This window comes from Dunckerocampus dactyliophorus, chromosome 1 (assembly GCF_027744805.1).
Source record: "Dunckerocampus dactyliophorus isolate RoL2022-P2 chromosome 1, RoL_Ddac_1.1, whole genome shotgun sequence".
NCBI lineage: Eukaryota > Metazoa > Chordata > Actinopteri > Syngnathiformes > Syngnathidae > Dunckerocampus > Dunckerocampus dactyliophorus.
In genome coordinates this window covers 8,036,124-8,062,840 of record NC_072819.1, presented here as the reverse complement: position 1 = coordinate 8,062,840, position 26,717 = coordinate 8,036,124, and the positions used below count along the sequence as shown (strand labels likewise).

Below are 26,717 nucleotides of genomic sequence, written 5' to 3'. Positions count from 1 at the left end.
TGCTCTTAAACTTTTGATCAACTGATGAACATCCTATTTCACTTGAATGCTTTTTTGCAATGAAGTGCTTACTCCAAACATTTTTTGTCACTCCCATTTCTTCTTTTTGCATTTTGAAGCTCTACGCAGAATCTCCTTAAGATCCAACAGTGGAAAATGTAAATTCTTGAAATTTGCTACATTTTGATGAGGAGTGTATCGTCACAACATCTTTGAGTGCGTCTTCTGAATGCCTTATATTTGTATTTTACTTATTTAGCCATTTTAATGCTTGAAAATGCTTAATTTCGGTGCAAAATGCATACATTTGGCTTAACCACACACTCACACTCGCCACACGCCGCAGGCAACACACGCACACACTCATAGCACTTTATTTATTTATTTATTGATTCATTCATTGGTATTCATGTCTCTTCTGTTGTTGTTGCTTAATTTATTGGTATTAATGTTTCTTATGTTCTTATTCATTTTCTTGTGTTTTCTTTCTTTTTTTGGGAGAATGAACAGAACAAGAATTTCATAGCATAGCAGAACTACCTGTTTTACTGTGCATATGACAATAAAACTCTTGAATCTTGAATCTTAACCATGCGTACATTTTGACTAACAATAGGCCATATAATGGGAAACTCGAAGCACAAAGTGGCGAGGGACGTGTTATTTGTCTGTGTTATGTGTGTGTGTCATACAGAAGCTATTAGACTGGATCTAAAAGTGTAGTAATAATAATAATATCTAACATGTTGCTCACTGAGCTCCGAGAGTCCTACCTGTTACGCAGTGAACGTTGCACGTTTGTCCTCGCAGGCACATGTGTTGACAATGGACAAGAGTACGCCAACAAAGAAATGTGGAGCCCTGAACCTTGTCGGATCTGCGTGTGCGAGTCGGGCAGCACCATGTGCGAGGCCGTGGTTTGCGATGACCTCGCCGACTGCGCCCAGACCGTGACCCCGGAAGGCGAGTGCTGCCCGGTGTGCGTCACCCCGGCAGCCGCTTCCACGGCAGACCCGTCTGCAGGTATGCGTAGGGGAGTTGATTGTGTTGATTCCGCAAGTGACTGATGCTGTTTGTGATTGTGTGACCCTGCTGCAGCTCCTGTGGAGAAGGAGGACGCCAGCTGCGAGGTGGAGGGCGAACTCCACCCCCACAACGACATCTGGAAGCCCGTACCATGTCGAGTGTGCGTGTGCGACAACGGCATCAGCATCTGCAGCGATGTGCAGTGCGAGGTTGTCCCCAACTGCCATAAGATGATCACGCCGGAGGGCGAGTGCTGTCCGGTGTGTGATAACCTGGCCAGCGCCACCCGGCACATTGGTGAGACTGACTTTAGTACTGCACACTGCCCACAAGAGGGGGCTGTGCAAAGTTTGAGTGTCTAACTATGAAGCAGGGGTGTCCAAAGTGCGGCCTGGGGGCCATTTGCGGCACCGGACGTTATTCACATAGTATTTTCACATTATTCCCATAACATTAGAATGTTTTCCACAACCTAATCTTCCAAAAATTACAACTTTAACAAAAAATAATGTCTTTTTTCTTTAATATTTCAACTTTATGCTACTAAAATATAAATATTTTTCCTCATAACACTATGACATTATTCTTGTAAACTTTTTCTTGTTAGATTACAACTTTTTTCTCTTAACATTTTGACTTTATTCTTGTAAAATTACTGCTCATTTTCAGTATTTGCTTGGTTTTCTTGTTAAGTTCTAATTTTAGAATATGCCATATTTTTGTCTATAATATTTCAACTATATTTATGATTATTACTATTACTCTATTTATGATTTTAATGTCATAAAATTGCTACTTTTTTTCTCATTAGAATATGACTTTTTTTTCCTCATATTTTGACTTTATTCTCGTAACATTATCACTTTTTCTGCAACCAAATTTTCCAAAAATTAAAACTTTCTTTGTTGTTATTACGACTTTCATAAGAAATAACAAATATTCTTTTAAAATTACTGCTGAATTTTCCATTTTTGCTGTTTATTTTTTTTGTAGTTTTCTTGTTAAATTATATTTTTAGAATGTGCCACATATTTTTTCTTTAATATTTCAACTTTATGATACCAAAATGACGTTATTATTTTTCATAATAGCACGACATTATTCTTGTAAAATTAAGATTTTTTTTCTTGTTAGATTAATATTACTATAGAGTCATGTTTTCATTTTATTCTTGTCAAATTAATACAGATTTTTACCATTTTTAAAACAGGTGCAGCCCCGGGGGCCATTTGCGGGCTAAAAAAAACACAGCAACACTAAAAAAAACACAGCAACAGCAGACACGGAAAAAAACAGCTGTAGTTTTAGAAGAATAAAGTCCAAAATATTATTAGGAAAAATAATAATGACACATAATAATTCTATATATTATACATTGTAATATTTTAGCAGCATAGAGTTTAAATATTTTAGTTTAACTTTTAATTTTAATTTGAAAAACAACGACAACACAAATAAAAAAACAGCTTTAATTTTATGAAAATAAAGTTACAAAATTACTAGAAAAAAGTTGTATTGTCACGAAAAAAAAAGTCGCAATTTTACGAGAATAAGCTTGTAATTTTATGAGGAAAAATAATGTCCTTTTAGTAGCATGGAGTTGAAATATATTTTTCCAAAATACGTTATTTTTAAAAAGTTGTAATATTATGAGAAACAAACTACCGTATTTTTAAAAAATGAAGTTGTAATTTTGGGAAAATTTGGTTGCGGAAAAAGTTATAATATTATGGGAAAAAAGAAAAATTACAAAGATTATTTAAGAAGAAAGTTTAAATGTTTGGAACATTTTAAAAGACAAAAGGGGGGGAAAAGAGCAAAATTGATTCTAATAATAGGCTTTTTTCACCTATATCACAAAACTGAGACGCAGTTTTTGTTTCTTGAAATCTATAGAACTTCTTCGCATAGTTGCACGTGTTGCCTTACAAAACATCCAAGTTTTCAGTATGTGGCCCTTGGTGGAAAAGGTTTGGACACCCCTGCTACAAAGTAACAAAATGTCTTGTGTGCATAGTTGAGAAAGGATTTAATAACATTTTATTTTATTTTTTACCACTTGCTCTTCAAGAAATCATGGGCTACAGGGTAAGTCATCATATTTTCAGTACCTAATGCACAAAATATATTGTTTCCCTGTGATGTCTCTCGTCCCATTAGGAAAGTACGCTAACAATAGTGAAAAGGTTCTAATTAAATAAAGTAGTAGTAGTAGTAGTATAAATATCATAACAATAGAAATAAATTGAAGTGTAAGTGCTTTATAAAGACAATTCTTCTTATTAATAATCTTATTCTTACTATTATTGTAATATTTTTCCTTTAAAGGGACAGAAAGGTGAACCAGGCGATATCCCACATGTAAGTTATGCTTATGGTTGATTTGTTTTAGACACGGAATGACATGATTACATTCACACCATGTCATCCTAGTCATTCCTCATGTCTAGTGAAGATAATTCATTGTCATACTGTAGCATGCAAGTCAAGAGGTTGGTAGTTCATGGTGTGTTATTGTTTTCTTCCCACAGCTGGTGGGAATCCCCGGACCTCAGGGACCCTCTGTGAGTTTTTATTGGATAAAAGCACCATGTCAGAATATGCATACACTATAAATTAATTTATGTGCTACCTTTAATTTCAGGGTCCTCCAGGAGCTCAGGGAAGGACTGGACCAAGAGGCTTTAAAGGCAGGAGGGTAGGTCAGAACCTGTGACACTGAGAGAAAATGTAGGAATAATCTTATTTCATCACATTCATCTTTAAATACGTCACAGTTTTGATGTACAAATACAATATAAGACCCAGAAATTCTATACCAAAGTGTGGGCTGGCGGCCGTTTGTGCCCTGCTGTGTTTTTTTTTATTGGTCTGCGGCACATTATAAAAATATAATTTAACAAGAAAACTAAAAAAAAAAAAAAAACAGGCAAAAATGGAAAAATCAGCAGCAATTTTACAAGAAAAAAAAAATCTAAATATTATGAGGAAAAATAATGTCATTTAGTAGACTAACATTGAAATATTATAGAAAAAGTCACAATATGATGAGAAACAAACAAAACAACAAATAAAGTTGTCATTTTTGGAAAATTAGCTTGTGGCAAAAGTTATAATGTTACGAGAATAAAGTCAAAATATTATGGGAATAAAGTCGTAATTAGTTGAAGAAAATTCACAGGAAGAAAGTTGAAACAATTGGAAAAAACCCCAGCAGAAATGCAAAAAAAAAAAAATAACAGCAGGAATCAAGTCAAAATATGAAGAGAGATTGTATTGTAACGCGACAAAACATTCAAATTTTACGAGGATAAACTCGTAAAATCAGGAAGAGTCAGTTTAGTAGCATAGAGTTGAAATATCAAGGAAAAAATACATTATTTTTTAAACGCCGGAGTAATATGACAAACCAACAAAACAACAAGGAAAGTTGTCATTTTTGGAAAATTTGGCTGCGGCCAAAGTTATGATGTAATGAGAATGAAGTCCAAATATGGCAATAAAGTCACATAATTAGAAAAAAGTGTAATTCCAATCAAATTTATGAGGAAAAATAATGTCATTTTAGTAGCATGGAGCTGAAATATTAAAGAAAAAAATATGTTATTATACATTATTTTATTTTCAGTCAGAATATTATGACAAACAAACAACAAAATATAGTTGTCGCTTTTGGGTATATTAGATTGGGTAAAAAAAGTCTAGATATTATTCGAATAAAGTTATGATATTAGGAGAATAGAGATTATTTCAAAAGAAAGTTTAAATATTTTGAAAAAAAAACAACAGCAAAAATGGGGAAAATAGAGCAAAGACAAGTTGATACTAATAATAGGCTTTTTCACCGATATCACAAAACTGAGATGCAGTTTTTTTCTTGAAATACTGTATATATAACGTCTTAGGGTAGCTTTCCAAAATATCAAAGTGGCAAAGTTGCATCTTTTCGTTTTTCACTATGTGGCCCTCGCTGGAAAAAGTTTGGACACCCCTGCTTTATATTATAGTGTTGATTTTAACATCAGTTTTTACTCTACAGGGTTTCCAAGGCCCACAAGGTTTTGATGGAGAGCCTGGCATACCTGGAAATCCAGGCGAGCCGGGCCCGCCGGGTTACCCTTCCCTCCCTGGGGTGAGCGGACTTCTCCATACAGTGTTTCATCTCATTAAAAAAACATTTGTTGTAAAAGTCCATTTGCTTGTTCCCCTAAAAGGGCAACTTTGTGTCACAAATGGCGTCGGGTTTCAACGAGAAGGCCGCGGGTCAGACCGGCATGCTGACAGGAAACAGGGTGAGTGTGATCTAGAATGTACGCACTATTTTTAAGCTCTCGGCAAAAGCAGCTCTGAGATAACTGCCGCTGTTGCAGGGCGAAGCAGGACCACGAGGACCACCTGGAGCGGCCGGAGTGCCGGTAAATTTGGCCATTACAATTTCTTTTTTCTACAGATGCTCAACATTGACTTTCATACCGATATCTATACCCTCAAACTGATGTCGTGAAATGAGCACATGATGCCTCTTTTACTGGAATGCATTTCACAACTCTCTTGAATCTCTTGAAATAAACACAGTTTGTGCAAAATAAGATAATAATAACAATAAGATAATATTGTGATATGCAATGCAAGTCTCAACAAAATAGTCATTCAAATCATGAGCAATAGTCAACAAAAATAACATAACAAATAACAATAAGGCAGGTCAGTCTTAAGAAATTCACAAATAAGAATCCAGTACAATACAATTTGGTCAGCTGTACATTTCTACGTGGCACACAAATCCGCATAAGAACAAAGTCAAGTGCAAAATATGAAACTCTGGCCTCATTCAGCAGGTCTCCCGTTATTATTTTGCTCCAAGTACGCTAGCTGCGTGTGATATTAGAGTAGAAGTAGTAAAGCAGGGGTGTCCAAAGTGCTGCACGGGGGTCTTTTTGCATATTTTATTGGCCCCCGACACAATCTAAAACTATAACTTAACTAGAACACAAAAAAAATAAAACAGGAAAAATGGAAAAATCAGCAGTAATTTTACAAGAAAAAATTCCAAATATTAAAGTCATTATTTTACCAGACTAATGTCGGAATATTATGAGGGGGAAAAAAACATCACTTTAGCAGCATAAAATTTAAATATTCAAGAAAGACGTCCATCCATCCATCCATCTTCTTGCGCTTCCCCGCGGTCGGATTGCGGGGGCAGCAACCTAAGCAGGGAAACCCAGACTTCCCTCTCCTCTACTTCGTCCAGCTCCTCCTGGTGGATCCCGAGGCGTTCCCAGGCCAGTTGACGTGCCCTGAACACCTCACCAGGGAGTCGTCCGGGGGCCATCCTGACCATATGCGCAAGCCTCCTCATCTGGCTCCTCTCAAAGCGGAGGAGCAGCAGTTCTACTCCAAGCTTCTCTTGGATGACAGTGCTTCTCACCTTATCTCTAAGGGAGAACCCAGTCATCCTATGGAGAAAACTAATTTCGGCTGCTTGTACTCACCATCTTGTCCATTTAGTAACTACTAGATCGACAGGTAAATTGCGAGAAAGACATCGAGAAAGACGTTATTTTTGTAAAGTCGTAATATGAGAAACAAAACATCCATCCATTTTCTATGTCGCTTGTCCTCACTAGGGTCGCAGGGGAATGCTGTGGAGCCTATCCCAGCTGACTTTTGGGCGAGAGGCAGGGTACACCCTGGACAGGTTGCAAGTCACTCGCAGGGCACAAATAGACAAAACAACCATTCACACTCACATTCATACCTATGGACAATTTAGAAGCTATAATTAACTAACATGCATATTTTTGGAATGTGGAACCGGAGTACCTGGAGAAAACCCACGCACGCACGAGGAGAACATGCAGTTACCACACAGAGATACCCAAACGGAGATTCAAACCCAGATCTTCCTGATCTCCTGACTGTGTGGCCAACATGCTTACCACTAGGTCACCGTGTGGCCCGGAAACAAAATGTTACGAGAATAAAGTCAAAATATTATGGTAATAAAGTCATAATTAGGCGAACAGAGGACGAAAGTTGTAATTTTATGAGAATAAACTAGTAATATTATAAGGAAAAATGATTTCATTTTAATAGCATAGAGTTGAAATAAAAAAGTTTGTAATGTGAGAAACAACATAAAAAGCAAAATAAAAAACAAAATAAAGTTGTAATTTTTGGATAAGTAGGAAAAAAGATACGATAAAAATATTGGCCCGCCAATATTATCGACTTACTGGTATAACATTTGGCTGCTACAAGTATAATTCTCAGACTTTTCCTGTCTGTTCTTGTTCAGGGTCCAAGCGGAGGACAGGGACTGCCAGGAGAGCATGGAGAGCCAGGACAAATGGTAGCAATCACTTCACACAACAAATCAACACTCACAACAACTGCCCCTCCAAGTGTTTGGTCATTTGATTGTGTTTTTTTTTTTCCCGCAGGGTGAACCAGGCGTCAGAGGACCGGAAGGATTGCCGGGAAAACCCGGACCCGATGTCAGTAAACCTTATTTGAAGCAGTTTGTGTTGCATTCAGTCAGAGGAGCTAGGAGCATCGTCTGTTGCTTAGCTTCATTTCTTTATTTTTAATATAGATATTTTTGTTTTCTTAGGGGGAGACTGGGCCCCAGGGTGCTCCAGGAGAAACTGGATTCCCAGGATCAGTGGTAAATAAACAATGCACATATCTAGGCATATTTAAATGTGAGCAACATTGTTCAACTGCTCCATTCATTTCCTGTTACTCCTCATTAGGGCGCTCGTGGGTTACCAGGTACTCCAGGTCTGCCTGGCCATAAAGGTCACAAGGTAGAAAAGCAACATTTTTGGCTTTTATGTTGTTACTTTTTGAACATGAGCAGAACTTGCAAATCCTTTTAACAGGGTGTGATGGGCGTTTTTGGTCCCAGGGGTGAGTCCGGCTCTGTCGGTGTCAAGGTAAGATTTTACGATTGATTTTTTGACAGAATCCAACAACGATTTCTTTTCACCCGTCTCCTTGTCATTGTGTTCTGCAGGGTGGCTCTGGAACTCCTGGTGCCATGGGTGCTCCTGGCCCAGTGGTAGGTAACACAACTTGTATGCAAATCACCAGAATCTTTAATTTGGACAAACATTCCTCTTTTTCAGGGGCCACCAGGATTACTGGGAGAAAGGGGAAGAGCGGGGCAACCTGGATCTCCGGTAAGACGAAAGGCGCCATTATCTGTGTTTGTGTTCAACGTGACCAAAATGTTGCAGGAGTCTGATGCTTGATCTGTTTGGGATGTAGGGAAAACGTGGTGCTGCAGGACATGCTGGCAAACCGGGTCCTCTGGTAAGAATGAAACCAAAGTCCTGGTATTATTGGTTGTTTCGGCTCTGCAAGCACAAACAATGAGCTTGCATGGCACCAATATTCTTGTCAAAAATTAATGATCTCCTACAACCACAGGGTCCTATTGGAATCCCCGGTGTCCCGGGCTTCCCAGGTGCCCCAGGACAGAAGGTACCATTGTAGTTTTTCAGCTTGAGATATGAAAAAAGGTTTAACCAATTGTTTTGAACATTTCCAGGGTGAAGTGGGACCAATTGGTGTGAGAGGAAGTCCAGGGCAGCAGGGGCCTAGAGGAGATGCAGGCCATGTTGGACCACCGGGGCCCACTGGACAGCAGGTGAGCAATTGCATTATTATATTAAAGGCAAGAGAAAAGTTTATGTCATTGCTAATGCTGTTTTCTCTTCTTAACAGGGAGCTGTGGGGCCTGATGGAGCCCCAGGAGCAAGGGGCACAACAGTACGTCAGCTATCTACCAACATCTCTGTCCGTTAAATATAGTAATGTCACCAAATAAATTGTATTTCAATCTGGGACGTATTTCCAGGGCCTAGCAGGTATCCAAGGTCCATCAGGGCTTATTGGCCCAGTTGGACCTCCGGGCCCTCAGGGAACCACAGGAACACAGGGACCAAAAGGCCAAGATGTAAGACTAAAACAATCTCAACAATCCCTTCTTCGTGTTTATTGTCATGCACTTGTAACAGGGATAATCTTTTGTCCAGGGTGATGTTGGCGTGGCTGGTGTCAAAGGAGAAGCTGGACTTAAAGGCGAAAGAGTACGACAAAATACACATTAGTGCTTAGTGCACAGCCGATTAACCTTGCGTGGTTGCTGCTTCTGGTCAGGGGGACCATGGTGCTCCAGGTGTGATCGGCCCCATGGGAGATGAAGGGAAGCGTGGACCCCGAGGTGATGCCGGTTCTGTGGGTGACCCAGGACCTGCAGGCGAGACCGTGAGTTGACCCATTATGTCGAAACAGAGGTTGTAAATATAACCTGCTGACATCTACATCTAATGACATATAAGCATAACATTGACAATGTCGCTTAATGGTTATACAATCTTATTTCATGGATTGGATCCAGGGTACCCCTGGTAATCGTGGGTTCCCTGGCACGGATGGTTTCCCTGGTGCAAAGGTGAGATACTGTGCAAACCAGGTTGACGGTCAGATCTTGTCATATTGTCACATGGTCATATTGTATTGGTGCTTGATTGTCACAGGGAGCACAGGGTGAGAGGGGCCCGCCGGGCACAACTGGCACAAAAGGCCTGACAGGAGATCCAGGACGCCCCGGAGAGCCCGGTTTGACTGGCGCTCGGGTAAGGCAAATGTACTGTAGCGTTATTGAACCTTTTTTTTGGTAGATTGTTTTCACTCCCGTAAGTCCAATCCTGGTGCGATGCTGGTCTGACAGGGTCTATCTGGAATTCTTGGCTCAGAAGGAGAAGAAGGCAAGCTTGGGCCACAGGTTTGCAAGCATTCTCTTCATGAGTCTTAACTGCAGCCAGCGTTGCTTTCTATGAGCTTTTCATGCTGTTTCCACAGGGGGCAGCAGGAGATGACGGCAAATCAGGCCCGGCTGGTTCTACAGGAGGTCGAGGTTTAGCTGGACCCATGGGCCTGCCAGGACCAAAGGGCCTCGCTGTCAGTATGACTTGACTGGTTGTGTTCAACATAATAAACGTGTTTATCAATGTTTGGGACAAGACTGACTCCACTGTGACTTTCAGGGGGATGGTGGGAAGAATGGCGAGGCTGGCAGTTCTGGCCCACCGGGACAAAGGGTAGGTTTTTAAAAAAGTGGGTCGTTTCATTTTGGAGGTTCTACTGTACTTCTGAATTCCATAAAGGACTAAATTTTCCCGCAGGGAGTGAACGGAAAAGATGGCGAGGAGGGCGCTGCCGGTCAGGCTGGCCCAGCGGTAAGGAGCTCATTCAGCGCAACTACAACAATGTCACTACTTTCACTTCATGAAAACACGTTTGAGTCGTACCGAAAGAATTAAAGGAATTAATGGGAATGGACTAAATAAATTCCATATTAATTTATAACAGGGAACGTAAACGCACTCAATCTCAAGCATTAACATGGCGACTGAGGCCACTGTGACTGTAAAGTCAAACTTACGTGATCAACTTTCATCTGTTGACCCTGGTTCGATCCCCGGGTGGAGGGGGGGTGGGGGTGCCAGATGGTACACCTGTGTAAAAGTATGTAAACGGCACTCCCTGACACCTTCAGAGTTGCGCTGGACTTTCGTTGACGTCGCACAATTTCAGCTTGTCGGCTAGTGCTGCTCAACTCTCATCTGTGGACTGCGGCTTGATGCCTGGATGGAGAGTGAGGTTTAGTGGGATGCAGCTGTGCCAAAGTACGTAAACGTCACTGCCCGATACCTCAAGAATCGCGCTGAATAGCCAGTTCACGCACAGCTCAGGATTTTAGTTTGTCAGCTAGTGCTACTCAACTCGCATCTGTGGACCGTGTTTCGATCCCAGGGTGGACAGTGAGATTTAGGGGGTACCAGCTGGTACAGCTGTGCAGAAGTACATTGGGAAACCTCACTCCCTGATGCCTTAAGAGTCGCGCTGGACATCCAGTTTACAACTTGCGATTTTAGCTTGTCAGCTAGTGCTGCTCAACTCTCATCTGTTGACCGTGGTTTGATCTCCGGGTGGAGAGTGAGGTTCAGGGAGTGGCAGCTGGTGCAGCTCTGGAAAAGTACGTTGGGAAACCTCACTCCTTGATACCTTAAGAGCTTTCAGATCCATGCCCTCTCAAATCGACTGTAGTTCAAGCCTCGGGCGTGCGCAGGAGCGGACCAGTCAGGTTACACTGGTGCCTTGACTCGAATGAGAGTGAGGTTTAGCGTAGTGAGAATAACAAATGCCAGCAGGGATGTCTACGCGGGTAAACCTCACTCCCTGATGCCTTAAAGAGCCTCATGGTAGGACAAGTTGACATCTCACGCGTTTAGCTCGTCAAAAATCGCTGCTCAACTCTCATCTGTGGGCCTTGGTTTCATGTCCGGGCATGCGCAGGGGCAGACCAGTCAGGTTACATATGACAAAATAAAATATTCTAAATTCTATCCAGCATAAACTGTTTCACATTCACCATGTCATCCAATTAATTATTCACTGAAATAAAAAAGGTGTACTCGGTTTTGCTTTGCAACGCTACATTAAATATTGTTTCCCCCAGGGTCTTGCGGGGAAGAGAGGCGAGCAGGGACCACAGGGGCCGATTGGGTTCCAGGTGATACACCACTTCATAACATCTACTATTTAACTTACATGTGAACATGCTTGTTTATTTAAGTGTGGGTGTGTTTCAGGGTTTGCCTGGAGTGCCAGGCCCACCTGGAGAATCTGGTAAACCAGGAACTGAGGTAAATGAATACATCAAACGTATTTTTAAATGTATTACTGGGCCAATAAAACTGTTGTGATCAGGCAATGAAGTGTTTTTAATGCTGCTTTCAGGGACTCACCGGAGAGGAAGGTGCTGCCGGAGCTTCAGGATTTAGAGTAAGTCAGCAGATCTTGTTTGGCTTCCACAGTGTCATGTTTGAGCCCACTCCCAGTGGATCATGGGATGATTCTTTTTCACCAGGGAGAAAGAGGCGCTCCAGGTGAAAGAGGTGAAACTGGACCCAAAGGACTGCTGGGACTTAAAGGTAGTCCAGGTAGCCCAGGCCCAGATGGATTTAAGGTACTGGAGGCGTGTCACAAATGTTTCCTTGTTCAGGTTCTGGATGCTCAGTCTGATCTGAAACATGTGTGTGCATTTTAGGGAAAACTGGGTGTAAAGGGAGCTGCTGGAGAAACAGGAAGTCCAGGACTTCAGGGGATGCCAGGCGAAAGAGGCATCTCAGGAGCCCCAGGCCCAAAGGGGGATGTGGTGAGTGTCTTCTGCATCATCATCCTCAGTAAAGCACCCTTCAGTGTTTGACACTCGAAATTAAAAAGGGGATCTTGTATACCAGGGCTCTGTTGGCGACGCAGGACAAGAAGGCAAAGCTGGGGTTGATGGCACTCGTGTGAGTTGTGTGTGGTATAAAAGTGTTGGATAGTTATGTTTTTACAAATAACACAAATCTTCCCACAAATATCACAATACTTGTCCTTTAAAGGGTGGAGCTGGTCCTGTTGGACCCCCAGGTTCCGTTGGACCCAATGGTGCCAAGGTGAGACTTACTGACTGTTTATGTTTAACATCCAAATGACATTTAACAATATCAAAAATATTGTCAATTTATTTATTTATTTGGTTATTTGTTTGTTTATTTATTGAAATTAACATTTTATTTCATAGATTAGATTAGATTTAATATTATTATTATTATAATATTGTTGTTGTAATGATTGTTTGTTTGTTACTATAAGTATTATTATTATTATTAATGGTAATGGTTTGATTTTATTTATTATATATGTTTTACTTAGGTATACATAATTCCACATGTCCAAAAGGCGTAGGAAGAAGCAGAGCGTATTCAAACCTACGCCGTCTTCGTTTTACATCAATTGCTAATATTTGTTCACTTCCTATTCAACATGTGCCTTTTGCTAGTGATGAAATAACATCAGAAAATGATAAAGCCATGTAAGAATGTGTTACAATGAAGTTGAGGTTTGCAAATCTATATGAACAAATTGCTGTAAATTGCATACAATTACATAAAATGCAGCTGTCATATGACATAGCATTGCACAGGTATTTCCCTGTGGTTCAGGATTCTTCTTCCTTGTACTTTGTAAACATCAACTGCTTGTACTGCTTCTTGAAATGTGTAATTTTAGTGCATTGTTTGAGTTCCCTACTCAGTCCGTTCCATAATTTGATTCCACATACTGATATGCTGAAGGTTTTTAGCGTCGTGCGGGTGTTTAGGGGTTTTAAGTTGAATTTTTTATTAAGATCATATTTCTCCTCTCTTGATGAGAAGAATTGTATTACTTTTTTGTGTAGCAGATTATTTTTTCCTTTATTCATAATTTTTTAGCTGTTTGAAAGTTTACCAGATCAGCAAATTTGAATAATTGTGATTTTAGGAATAAAGGTTTGCTGTGTTCTCTATAAGTGGCATTATGGATGATCCTATCTGACTTTTTTCTAGTACATTTATTATTATAAATATTATTTATTTAATTGGATTATTATTATTATTGTATTGAAATTATTATTATTATTATTATTATTATTATTATTATTATTATTATTATTATTATTACTTTATTGAATTCGTATTATTTTTATTATTACTGATATTATTTTTAGGTAAATATTGACGTGCTTGTGTGTATTTCAGGGTGAACCAGGATCACCGGGACCCAACGGCCGCCGAGGGACAAGAGGAGTGCCTGTGAGTTAGATACTTTTGTTATCACAAATGAAAGATTTCACTGTGACTTCTAACTTTCAAGTGTGTGGTGTTAACAGGGTTCTGGAGGACCACCTGGTTCAACTGGTGCTGCCGGTTTCCCTGGACCTCCAGTGAGTCATCACACCAAAACCTTCCACCGCATAATCGACCCAAACACCACATGCTTACTTTCTGACTCCTTCCGCAGGGTGCTGAGGGTCAGCCTGGTGCCAAAGGTGAGACCGGGGAATCAGGTCTTAAGGGAGAGGCAGGACCACCCGGACCACCAGGACTGGCTGGAATCCCGGGTGTGCAGGTGTGCATTAGCAATAGGATCACATTCAACTTTATTAGCGCAAGGGATGAATTAATGGAGATGTGTGTTTCAGGGTCCAGTTGGTCTGACGGGACTGAAAGGCGGCAGAGGAACACAGGGTGCAGCGGTAAGGCAGGCTTAGCAACATCAAAGTGGTACTGTCTCGAACTACTGCACGCTTTTTGTTTAGTTGGAAGTGTTCTCTTCCCTCAGGGTTCTCCTGGTTTCCCTGGCTTACCTGGAGGTGTAGGACCTCCTGGTTCACTTGTGAGTACATATTTGTTGAGATGGTACTGTCGCATTTAGGAATAAATGGATCTATAATTGGGGATTGTGGGTATGTGACAGGGAACTGTTGGTGCAGACGGGCCCATCGGTCCTCCAGGAAAGCAGGGCACCCCTGGTATTCGTGGTGAAAATGGGGGCCCTGGGCTTCAAGGAGAAATCGGAGCTCCTGGCCCTGCGGGTGTCGCTGGAGAGAAGGGTGACTCTGGTGAAGATGGTTCTCCAGTGAGTAGACGAGAGCAGTTTGATTACATTCCCTGCCTGCGACCCATCCACAATGCTCCTGTTCTTATTTGCCAGGGTCTTACTGGGCCTCCGGGACCTGCTGGTGCCACAGGGCAGCGAGGTCTTGTGGGTCAGCCTGGACTCAGAGGAGAAGGAGGAATGCCAGGCCTGCCTGGTCCAGCGGTATGTAGGAAACCTCCGTACAATGAACCGCCAGAGTAGGTGAATCGTGATTGCGAACATTTCCCATCCTCTTATAATTAGGGTTTACCTGGAAAAGCTGGAGCTCCTGGAGTTCAAGGCGGCAAAGGTCCACCTGGTGGAGTTGGTCCAGTGGGAGCGACCGGGGCAAGAGGAGATGCGGGTCCAGAGGTTGTCAAGTTAACAGCACGGTCTTCTGTAGTTAAGTTGTAGTTATTTTATTTCATGATGTTTGTTGTGTGTTGCAATCAGGGCGTTACTGGTGAAGAGGGGCCTCCAGGGACGGATGGACTCATAGGAGCAAGGGTAGGTGGAGACGCATGCTTGGACCTGAGAGCATTCACAGGTACATGCTCATCACCATTATGTGACTTTACAGGGTGATCGAGGTAATGCTGGTCCTGAGGGTTTGGCAGGAGGCCCAGGTTCCCCAGGAAATGAGGGTCCCGTCGGGGTTACGGGTAGTCCGGGACAAAGCGGTGAAAATGTGAGTTTCACAGCCACAACCACTTCAATATAAATGGCAACAGCAGCATGATGGCCGGTTTTTAATCAATCAATCAATTGTTTTGGGTTTAGGGTGGCAAAGGCTCTCCGGGACCCCATGGACCACCTGGAGTCCGAGGCAAAGTGGTGCGATTCCACCCCCATGCCCAGTCTCTCTGTCTCTATCATGAAACAAAATATGTAATCTATTTGAAAATGTCCTTCAGGGCCCACAAGGACCACAGGGAGAGAAAGGATCAGCAGGTGAACAAGGAGAGAGGGGCCAGAAAGGTCACAGAGGTTTCACTGGTCTCCACGGTTTGCCAGGGAACGCTGTAAGATCACTTTTTTTTAACTTTTAACTTCTGACTTTGTTTTTACGTCATCTCTCATCTCAAACGCACCTCAGTTTGTTAGTGAAAAGACTATGAACCAGGACCACTGTTGCTCCTTTCCCTTCAGGGCGCCACTGGGGATGTGGGCACTCGAGGTATTGTTGGACCATCTGGACCAAGGGTAAGATGCATTGAATAAAACCCTTGTTTAAACCCTAGTTACCTCGGGGGTGCAAGACCACACTTTGTCACCTCAGAACATGCACCTCCCGACCTGACTACTCTGTGTAAAAGGTTAAATCTCCCCCGTTGCAGGCAAGACCTCTAAGTCAGGGGTGAGTGGAACTCACCCAGGTGTTCACAGCCTACTTGTATAAAGGCGACCACTCACAATAGAGTAACTGTTTAATGTTGTATGTCATGCTAGACCCTCTACTTTATGACTGCTTCCCCTCTAAACGGTTTGTTGTCTTTGTAAGGACCTGGGATAAGTTAGTTATCGAGTTCTTTGAGTTTCTTTGGATTCCTCTCCTTCCTTCTCGATTGCGCGGTTGAGGTTGCTCATCTGACAGAAGGTTCTTCTGCTCAGCAGACGATGTCGTGGCATAAGTCCAATTCTTAATGCAGTTATGGAGAGACGTCCTGTCTCCAAGAAATCCACTCGAAGAAGCCTCGACTGTTATGCCAGTTATGCCAGTCCGAGGGCCGTCGACCTAAATGTGTTCCACTGTAAAACTACATTATCTTATCATTACACAGGGTCCTCCGGGAGTGGTCGGTCCACCTGGGAAGGAGGGAAACATCGGCCAGCCAGGAGCAATGGGAGCTCCAGGAAGCAGGGGAGCCAGCGGTGACGTTGGCGCTCAGGTGAGACACGAGTACAAAGCCAAGCTACCTTCCTGCAGAGTAGACTGAAGTCTCTTTCTTTGTCAGGGTCCCCAAGGAGAACCAGGACCTCCTGGACCACCAGGTTCACCTGGACCTCCCAGTGCGGCTATGAAGGAATTCTTTGCAGCGCCTGTGGATTATGATGAGAACGGCGTGCCAGAAGCTGTGGAGTTCTTTAAGGATGACGTGTCAGCCAACCCTCCTCCACTTCCAGAATTTAACAAAGATGAAGCCCTTCCTAATGATAGTCCCGCCAACGTCGATGTTGCACTGAAGACCCTCAGCAGGCATGTGCAGAACATACGCAGTCCAGATGGGACAAAGGAGAACCCTGCAAAAACATGTCAGGACATCAAGCAATGCTATCCTCAGAAAACAAGCGGTAAGAATATTTTTCTCATTATTTTGGTGCAGGTTGGTCACTCACATTAACAGGAGTTCTGTTTGGCCACAGGCGAGTACTGGATCGATCCAAACCAAGGAAGCACAAAAGATGCCATCAAGGTCTTCTGCAACATGGAAAGCGGTGAAACTTGCATCTCGGCCAATCCAGCCAATATTTCCCGCAAGGCCTGGTGGACAAAATCCACTCCCAGTGCCAACAAACCCATCTGGTTCGGAGCCCACATGAACGGCGGAACCCGAGTAAGCCGATTTTTTTATTGCAGTGCTCTGATATTAATCACATGCTTCTCAAACAGTGGGCCGGGTGTCAGAGGGGCGTCAGAGGGCGGCTTTCAGTAGTGTCGAGGCTGGTGCCAGCAACTCATACAGTGGTTTGTACAGATAAAGATTACCAGGACCTCATTAGTACTTCAAGTCAGGGAGATAAGGAGAACACGACATTAGCCGAGGTTGAAGAGGTTGCACCAGTGGTGCAGAGGTGTCCAAATTGTGGCCCGGGGGGCCATTTGTGGCACATTCTAAAAATATAATTTAACAAGAAAACTAAAAAATAAAAAAAAATACAAAAAATGGGGAAATCAGCAGTAATTTTACAAGAATAAAGTCAAAATATTAAGACAAAATAAGAGAAATGAGAAAAAGTCATGATTGTATGAGAAAAAAAATAATGAGGAAAAAAACAACGTAATTTTAGCAGCATAAATTTGAAATATTAAAGAAAAATTGATGGGAAATAATGAGGAAAATAATGTCCTTTTAGTAGCATAGAGTTGAAATATGAAAATAAAAATTATACGAGAAACAAAGCAACATGAAGTTGTAATTTTTGGAAAATTAGGTTGAGGGAAAAGTTAGAATATTAGGCGAATAAAGTCAAAATATTACAAGAAGAGAATTTCTAATGATTATTTAAAGAGTTTAAATAGTTGGAATTAAAAACAAATCTATATGACACCTATATGACAAAGTTGAGGTGCATTTATTTTCTTGAAATATAAACTACTTAGCAAATTTACAAAATATCAAAGTGGGAAAGTTGCATCGTTTCATTTTTCACTATGTTGCCCTCTCAGGAAATAAGTTTTGGCCACCCATGCACCAGTGTTTAATTAAGGAAGTCCTTGTTTTGGATGCCTCGGCATTTGAAACACAGCCCCCTAGCGTTGAGGTAGACAACTAACGTCTGGGGGAAATGTGGCCAAAGACGCGGGTGAGCGTTGGCATAATTGACATTGTTGCATCAAACGGTTTCAGTTCCTCTACGGAAACAGCGAGGAGAAGCCAAACACGGTGGCGGTGCAGGTGAAGCTGCTGCAGCTTCTCTCCAAGGAATCCCACCAGAGCATCACCTACCACTGCAAGAACAGCGTGGCCTACAAGGACGGAAAGGGCACCCTGAAGAAGGCCCTGATCCTGAGAGGCGCCAACGGTCAGGAGCTGAGGGCGCAAGGCAGCAACCGCCTGCGATACACCGTCGCTGAGGACGGCTGCGCGGTAAGTCCTCGGCAAACCGAAGATGAAGCATCATCCATGACAGAGAGTTGCATCTTCTGTGTCTCCTTGCCCCCCCCTGCAGAAATCGAACGGCGGCTGGGCTAAGACCGTGTTGGAATACAGAACTCAAACTCCGATAAGGCTGCCCGTCGTGGACGTGGCGCCAATGGACATCGGAAAGGCCAATCAGGAGTTCGGCCTCGACATCGGACCTGTGTGCTTCTCGTAAAACATAAGACGGGGAGATTTTTTTGGGTGTTTTCTTTTCGTAAGAGAATCTGAGAAAATGACTCCACTTCCTGTGAGCGCACGAGCGGACGAAGGTTACATCATTGCCGGTGTGCACGAGAGACGCGTGACTGGTAAAATGCCGCCGTTATTTATTCATCTTGTCTGTGAAACCTTCACGTCGTCTTTGGAGTGAAGATGTTCTCAACAAATGCCTAACTCTAATAGTAAAAATGGTTTTAATGGCCAGTTCAATTGAGAAAAAGAAGTGGATTCATATCCCATTAAATTCACATTTAAGAGCCGACACTTGTAGTTTTCATTTGGGATGGAATAAAGAGCATCGCTTGAGCTGAAATGATTTTGTTCCGCGTAGAACCCGATGCTAAATGCTAAAGCATCCTTTCAACGTCACCTGTACATGCTACACAAATGTAAATTAAAGTTTATTTGTTTGCTGTTGACTTTGGATTTGGAATAATAAATGTCTTTTTTTCCGGGGTGGCAGAACTTATTCCATATGTCAGCATGAAAGGAGGAATAAATGTATTGGATGAAATGCTCATAAAGGAGCACAAATCTGCTTGGCTTGGTGGCTGTGGAGGATCAAATGTGACCGACTGAAATAAACAATGACTTATTTGTGGCATTAATTAAATCAAATTGGAATGAATACATAAATGTATTATTAAACGTGGCTTTAATTCATGACATAAATAAGAACACCATTAAATAAGGACATAAATGTGTCATTAATTCATTAAAACTGGAATTAAATGCATGCATGCGTCAATAAATGTGTCATTAATTCATTTAAATTAAAATAATAATAATTAAAAAAAATTAAAAAACACAATTATTTCACAATTCAGTTTCATTAAATGGAATAATGAAATAATCAAATCATTCATTAGATCTAAATCAAATTTTAATCAAAATATGAGTTATTTTGAGAACATATCTAGTTATTTCCCAATCTAATGGATTATTTAGTTATTCCATTCAATTAAATAATTGAAATAAAATTAATTGAAATGAATTAATGACACATTTAACATATATGTATTTAATTCATATTTTAACAAGTTCATGACATATTTCAGTAATTATTATTCATTTATAATGATATTATTATTTATTAATTTCATGAATTAATTTAACATTTGCTAACACATTTATGTATTTAATTCCAATTTTTTTGTATTTTTTAAAGTATTTTTAGTAATTGTTATTTTAATGAACTAATTACACATTTCAGTAATTGTTTATTGGTTTATTTATTTCACAAATAACACATTTAATAACACATTTATGTATTTAATTCCAACATTGGAGTTTAAAAATTATTACTTAACATTTATGTAATTCATTAATATTTTAACAAATTAATTTTAACTAGTGACATACACTCCTGATCAAAATGTTAAGACCAGTTGAAACATTGCTGGAATTTGCATTTTGCACATTTGGATAATTTGGACCTCATAATGAGGTTTTAAGGAGAGCTACAATATGCAAAAGCAAGAAGGGGGTGTGAGACAAAAAACATTTAGAACTGAAATGGGAAATTAAAAAAAATTAAATAGGTTGTTTATCACATGATCAAAAGTTTAAGACCACAGGCTATAAAAGCCAAAATCTGCTCAAAATGTTCCTTTTCTGTCAGGCATTCACACTGTCATGCCCTCCTGATGGCTAAAGCTAAGAAGCTTTCCCATTGCTGCTGAGGTTGGGTGCAGTAAATCAGTCATTCTAAATCTTTTGAAAGATCCTGAGCATTATGGGACAAAAATTTCAAGTGGTAGACCCCAAAAAATCACACCTGGGCTGAGCCAGAGGATCCGATTGGCTGTCCATCAAGACACAGGGCGGTCTTCCACCCACATTAAGGCCCTTACTGGTGCCGACTCCAGCGCAATAACCATCAGATGGCATCTGCGGGAAAAGGGTTGGAAAAAAAACAGAACAATTCAAAGACCTTGTCTCCTTCAACGCCACAAAACTGCCCGTTTAGACTTTGCCAGGGAGCATCAAACATGGGACATTGAAAGGTGGAAAAAAGTTTTATTCTCTGATGAGAAAAAATGTAACCTTGGCGGTCCAGATGGCTTCCAACGTTACTGGCATGACAAGGAGATCCCACCTGAGATGTTTTCTACCTGGCACAGTGGAGGGGGGTCCATCATGGTCTGGGGTGCTTTTTCATTCAGTGGAACACTGGAGCTGCAGGTGGTGCAGGGTTGTCAAACGGCAGATGTTGCAGCAGGCATCCCTCATGACTGAGGGCCCTCGTCTGTGTGGTAACAGCTGGTAACCACTTGGAGCAATGTTCCCACTAGCCTCCTGGAAACACTCGCATCAAGCATGCACAAACCCATTTTTGAAGTGATTAACAACAACGGTGGAGCTACTCATTACTGAGTCCTACTGAGAACAGTTTTTGTTCTGGTTTGGAGAGTTTTTTGTTATTTTTTGAGCGATGGTCTTAAACTTTTGATCAGCTGATAAACAGCCTATTTCAGTTTAATTGTTGTTTTCAATAAATTACTTTTTCAAAGTGCTTTTTGTCTCACTCCCCCTTCTTGCTTTTGCATATTGTAGCTCTACTTAAAACCTCATTAAGATCCAAATGTGCAAAATGCAAATTCTAGCAATTTTTCAACTTAAGATTTAAGATTTCAGTAATTATTATTTATTTATAATTATATTATTATTTCTTTATTTATTTCATGAATAAATGAAGCATTTGCCAACACATTTATGTATTTAATCACAATTTTTTTGTATTTTTGAAAGTATTTTTATGAATTGTTCTTTAAATAATTTTAATTAATTAATGACACATTTAGGTAATTATTTATTTCGTGAATGGATGGCATATTTAATGACACATTTATGTACAGTATTTAATTCCAATTTTTATTTCATTAATGTCACACTTACGTAGTTATTATTTATATGACTATTTTCTTAAATTTATTTCATGAATTAGTGGAACATTTAATAACGCATTTATGAATTTATTTCCAATTTAAATGAATGGAAGGTAGGCAATTATTTAATGGTGTATTTGTTTATTTCATGAATTTCTGGCACTGTTAATAATACATTTATGTGGTTAATTCTTTTTAAATTAATTCATAACACACTTAAGTAATTATTTAATGGTTTGTTTATTTATTTCATGAATTCATGGCATATTTAATTCATTCATTTAGTGCATTTTGTCCCATTTGATCCTCTAAAGCCATTAAACCATATGTCCACCAGGGGGCGACAGAACCCTTCATTTTCATGAAATCACACTTTGAACTCCAGTACCGTTTTTTTCCTGTGATGGAAAAAAATGTATAATTTACTGCTATAACTACTGCTTTCTTATAAATTCTATCTATTAAGATTGTGTTATTTAATAAATTTTATTCATATAATTACATTAAATTATATATTGTCATGAATTAAAATGCAATTGATTAATTCAATTATGTTTAACTATATTAGAACAGTTTTCTTGGTTAGGATAGCATTTTTTCTGCAACATTCCTCATTGGGTAGCTGAACTTAAAGTCATCAGTGTTTCTTTTAAGCTCCATCGAACGCGCTGACGTGGCAGGCGTTTCCCCGAGTCTCAGAGTGTGTAAACGTGGGGTGTGTGTGAGCCAGCACAAAGCGCTCAAGAGGTGGAAGGCGTCCTTACAGGAAGAAGCCCAGCCAAAGTTCATCCTGCACATGTTTCTGGCTTGACCTCGCCACTGGGCGCACACTGAAAGACGCCCCACTCTCGCCACTTCCTGCAGCCGGCCGGGCCTCCTTCTCTATTAGATGGGCGGCTATTTTCATTTTGTGAGGATTTATGTGGATTATGTGTTGTTACTCACGTATAAGCTGCTCAAATGGAGACACGACGCCTCACAGGTCGGACGACTAGGGCGCCCGAAGTGAGGCCCGGAGGTCGTTCTAAAAAAAAAATAACAAGAAAACCAACAGCAAAAATGGGAAAAAGAGAAAAAAAGGTGATGGAAAGTGTTGATAGTAGATGCTTTTTGTTAGGGAATAGTTTGTAATACACTTCTGCCTTCGAGCCAGTGTGTCTGTAAGTAATGTGCAACTATAACGACATGAGAAATGTGGTATTTTAGACAGTTAGGCCACTAATTATGTCTAGCTTGGAGATTGTAGCTGCTGCATCAGCCACTGACTAACTAAATACACGTACGATTTTCTTGTGAATACAAAAATTAAGTTTTAGTGTTAAAAGACGGCCATTTTATACGTTTCTGCACACCTGGATGCGTCATGTGGCAAACATTCTGACATTTATTATTATTTCCCGAGTGACTTATAGTCGGGAAAATACGGTAAATGTTACGTGATTTAATTGAAACACATTTTTGCTCGGGTTTTTTATTAAAAACATTTTTTCAACAGTGTGCCACAGGCCGAGGGTGTCCAAAGTGTGACAAAAAAAAAGAAAAAAATGAAAAAAAAGAGCAAAAAAAAGTTGAAATGCTGATACCAATAACACTAATAATATTATTTTGTCACCAATAATAATAAAGCTGACATGCAGGCTTTAAAGTAGAGTAAATTTACATACAGTAAATAACTTACATATATGACATATCTGTGACAAGGGTGTCCAAAATGGAACAAAAAACAACAGCAAAAATAAAATACAGAGCAAAAAGGCGAGAAAAAGGTGAAATTTTGCCACTAATAACAATGTTTTGTCACCATGAAAGTTGTTTTTATGGGCATGCGCTCTAAAGAATACATTCAAATCATAAAAGTAGATGAAAAAAACATCAGCAAAAATAGAAAAAAAGAACAAAATGGAACAAAACAGTTGAAATGTTGATACAAATAATACTAATAATAATATTTTGCCACCAATAGAGCTGTTTTTCATTGGCCCATGCACAGCACATACTAAAAAAATATAATCACACAGGAAAACTACAAGAAAAAACAACAGCAAAAATGAAAAAAAAAATAGCAAAAAGGAAAGAAACAGTTGATACTGAATGTTGATAATAATAATACTAAAAATACTATTTTGCCACTAATAGAGTTGTTTTTTATTGGCTCAAACCCGGTATGCACTAAAAAACACAAAGATACAGAAAAACTACAAAAAAAAACAGCAAACAGAGCAAAAAGGGGAGAAAAAGTTGAAATGTTGGCACGGATACTATTTTGTCACAAATAATAATAATAAAGCTGATATGCAGGCTGTAAAGTAAACTTAGATAAATATTATGTATTTGAGAGATGGGTGTCCAAAATGCAACAAAAAAAACAACAAAAATTATTTTAAAAAAGAGCAAAAAGGCAAGAAGCAGTTGAATGTTGATACTAATAACGTTATTAATAATATTTTGGCGTTGTTTGGCTTTGGCCCACGCGCAGCACGTACTAAAAACACACAATCAAACAAGAAAAAAACAACAGCAAAAATGACAAAAAGAGCAAAAAGGCAAGAAACAGTTGATAATGAATGTTGATACTAATAATACTATTTTGCCACCAAAAGAGTTGATTTTCATTGGCCCGTGCACAACATACACAAAACAATACAATCAAACAAGAAAACCACAAGAAAAAAAACAGCAAAAATTATAAAAAGGAGCAAAAAGGAGAGAAAAAAGTTGAAATGTTGACACTAAAAACACTAATATTACTATTTTGTCAGCAATAATGATAAAGGTGACATGCATTATGAGTAAACTTCCATAAATGTTGCATATTTGTGACAAGGGTGTTCAAAATGCAATACAAAAAAAACAAGAGCAAAAACAAAAACAAGAGCAAAAAGGAGTATTGATACTAATAACACTAAGCAAAAATTAAATAAAACAGAAAAAGGTGAGAAACAGGTGAAATGTTGATACTAACAACACTAATAATAACATTTTGTCACCAATGGGGTTGTTTTTTCTTGGCCCGCATGCGACACAAAGTACAAAAATCCAATCAAACAAGAAAACTACAAGAAAAGAACAGCAAAATGAATAAAAAAAAGAGTAAAAAAGGTGAGAAAAAGTTTAAATATTGATAATAATAACACAAAAAATACCATTTTGTCACCAATGGAGTTTTTTTTCATTAGCCCTTACACGGCACATACAAAAAAATACAATCAAACGAGAAAACTATAAGGGAAAAAAACGGCAAAAATGACAAAAACAGCAAAAAGGTGAGAAACGGTTGAAATGTTGCTATTAATAAGACTAATATTATTTTTTTCACCAATGGAGTTGTTTTTTTATCGACCCATGCACGACCCGTACTAAAAAATACAGTCAAACGAAAAAAAACTACCAGGAAAAAAACAACAAAAATGAAAAAGAATGTTGACACGGCTACTAATGTTTTGTCACCAGTAATAAGAATAACGCCGACATGGCAGGCTGTCAAGTCGAGTAAACATATTTATTAAATATTACATATTGAAGATAATGGAGTACAAATTAATCTGCAAATAAAAGCGAACCTTTTTAAAAAACAGCGAGAAAGAGAAAAAGTCGCAACTTATAAAGTTGATAATAATAGTAACATTTTAGCATTTCTATGTTGGATTAGCCTTTTTTTTTTAAATGGAAGAAACGTCTGCATCGGCCATCTTGGCACTCAATGGCTCGTATTGATGAAGGCTCACATGGTTGCACCGAAACGCTACAAGTTTGTTTGGATGGCACCTCCTTTCCCCCACTGGGACTCCTTTGGCACTTCCGACTCCACTGAGGAGCCTCCCTGTAAGATTTCCCAGCAACTCCTTTTCCTTCCTGCACACGGCGCAAGCCCACACATCAAACTTTACGCTCCAAAACGCTCGAGGAACACACTGTGCCGTAGCGGTTTAACGTCTGCAATTCTCAATTCCTGATTTATCTTCTCACATGTTAAATGGCAAACATCCGTGATTGTAGAAGGAAACCAAGCACTTGAAGGTCCCACCTTTCCCCAGGTGGGAGGAGCCTGCGCCTGGTGGCGGCACACGGAACAATGGCAGGAAACTGGAAGAGGAGCGAAGGAGTTCCTGTTGGCAAGACCACGCCGACGTTCAGAGCGGCGACGCGCCTCGCGCTTACCGCACGACTGCAGGACGTCAGCGCTCTTAAAGCGTTGGAACAATGTTGTTGCTGGAGGGGTTGCCGAGTGCTTTTTACCTGTTTACGACCTTCTAAATATATTTTTTTACACGATTAGAGCCCTCTAGACATGAAATAACACCCCTACAGTCACCTTTACACTCCTATTACCCAATATAGTAGACATAATAAGAGAAAATAAGACATTTAAGACAGTTTACCTCATAGGGGGGAAGACTCGGTGGCAGACAGGAAGGGATGACGGGTTCAGAGTTGAGTTTTAGCTTGTTGTGAACTACTTTATGACCCACGTTATTATTATGATTCTTCTTATTATTTTGTTATTATTACTGCGCCTGTTGTGAGATCATTTAAATCTGCAATAACGTCCTGTTGGGGTGGCCCAACCAGTTATTAGGTTTAGGCGGCAATCACTTTTTTTTTCTCCCTTAATAATAAAACGTTTCATTTAAAAACTGCATCTTGTGTTCAGTTGCGTTGTCATTGACTAATATTTATATTTGTTTGAAAGACTTTGGCATCAATCTGTTACTTTAGTCCCCTTTCAAGGAAGCAAAACACCTTAAGAGTGGGCCTAAGAAACGAGCCCGTACTGCACGCGAGACAGAATGACCTCATCATTGATCCTCACGTTTGGCGACCAGCAGCCATTTTGCCACTGACATCATGGTGTGATGAGCGCCTCCACCGCTGTGACCCCGCATAGAATCTCTGTGGGTCCAAGAGAACCCTGCCGACTTCCTGCATCCCCACCCTGACCAGGTCACATCCACAGAGGTGGACCACATAGCTCACCCTTGAGCTGCGTGCCCTCCCCCCGTCCACCACCACACCCTTAAGCACGGACAAGAACTCATTCCATTGTTCTCAAGAGCACACATGGCGACGTCACCATCAACATCTGTGCGAGGTGTGTGTGTGTGTGTGTGTGTGTGTGTGTGTGTGTGTGTTATCTTCTGGGACGTTTGTGGCCCGCAGCTCAATTTCTTAATGGTCCCCAGCACATTCTAAAAATACA

At 40.3% G+C, this 26,717-nt stretch overlaps 2 protein-coding genes across 5 annotated transcripts in view; one reads left to right on the top strand and one right to left on the bottom strand.

Moving 5' to 3' along the window:
• The first annotated feature begins 743 nt into the window (after window positions 1–743).
• On the top strand, window positions 744–19,081 carry LOC129178188 (collagen alpha-2(V) chain-like). Its single transcript, XM_054770599.1, has 53 exons — window positions 744–1,023; window positions 1,099–1,323; window positions 3,098–3,114; window positions 3,558–3,590; window positions 3,671–3,724; window positions 5,066–5,158; window positions 5,241–5,318; window positions 5,397–5,441; window positions 7,328–7,381; window positions 7,473–7,526; window positions 7,643–7,696; window positions 7,785–7,838; window positions 7,914–7,967; window positions 8,048–8,092; window positions 8,160–8,213; window positions 8,302–8,346; window positions 8,464–8,517; window positions 8,585–8,683; window positions 8,761–8,805; window positions 8,894–8,992; window positions 9,072–9,125; window positions 9,196–9,303; window positions 9,437–9,490; window positions 9,576–9,674; window positions 9,770–9,823; window positions 9,901–9,999; window positions 10,086–10,139; window positions 10,224–10,277; window positions 11,561–11,614; window positions 11,694–11,747; window positions 11,842–11,886; window positions 11,972–12,070; window positions 12,152–12,259; window positions 12,345–12,398; window positions 12,492–12,545; window positions 13,671–13,724; window positions 13,802–13,855; window positions 13,933–14,040; window positions 14,114–14,167; window positions 14,254–14,307; window positions 14,389–14,550; window positions 14,626–14,733; window positions 14,815–14,922; window positions 15,004–15,057; window positions 15,131–15,238; window positions 15,331–15,384; window positions 15,465–15,572; window positions 15,700–15,753; window positions 16,332–16,439; window positions 16,506–16,842; window positions 16,915–17,105; window positions 18,120–18,359; window positions 18,442–19,081. The coding sequence occupies exons 1-53, from the start codon at window positions 744–746 to the stop codon at window positions 18,586–18,588; spliced, it is 4,683 nt and encodes a 1,560-aa protein (XP_054626574.1). The 3' UTR covers window positions 18,589–19,081.
• calcrlb (calcitonin receptor-like b) overlaps window positions 16,026–26,717 on the bottom strand; it is a 34,334-nt gene continuing 23,642 nt past the window's right edge. The window contains exons 13-15 of one of the 4 annotated variants that reach the window (XR_008572060.1): window positions 22,466–22,544; window positions 16,888–16,969; window positions 16,026–16,791 (exon numbers count right to left, since the gene is read on the bottom strand). Coding sequence is in view for 3 of the 4 variants with exons in the window: in XM_054782257.1 (XP_054638232.1) it covers window positions 26,491–26,706 (216 nt within the window). In the remaining variant the exon portion in view is untranslated. Of the gene's footprint in view, window positions 16,792–16,887; window positions 16,970–22,127; window positions 22,545–26,454; window positions 26,707–26,717 lie in introns of those variants that run through there. The other 3 variants (XM_054782273.1, XM_054782257.1, XM_054782235.1) reach the window with 3 other exon arrangements.

What these genes read in the sequence shown, in the direction of transcription:
- LOC129178188 (XM_054770599.1), top strand. Translation starts at nt 744, where the DNA reads ATGTTGCTCACTGAGCTCCGAGAGTCCTACCTGTTACGCAGTGAACGT. An exon ending in CGGGGCAACCTGGATCTCCG is followed by an intron (nt 8,214 to 8,301) that starts GTAAGACGAAAG and finishes TTTGGGATGTAG; the next exon opens with GGAAAACGTGGTGCTGCAGG. An exon ending in GAGGAGATGCGGGTCCAGAG is followed by an intron (nt 14,923 to 15,003) that starts GTTGTCAAGTTA and finishes TGTTGCAATCAG; the next exon opens with GGCGTTACTGGTGAAGAGGG.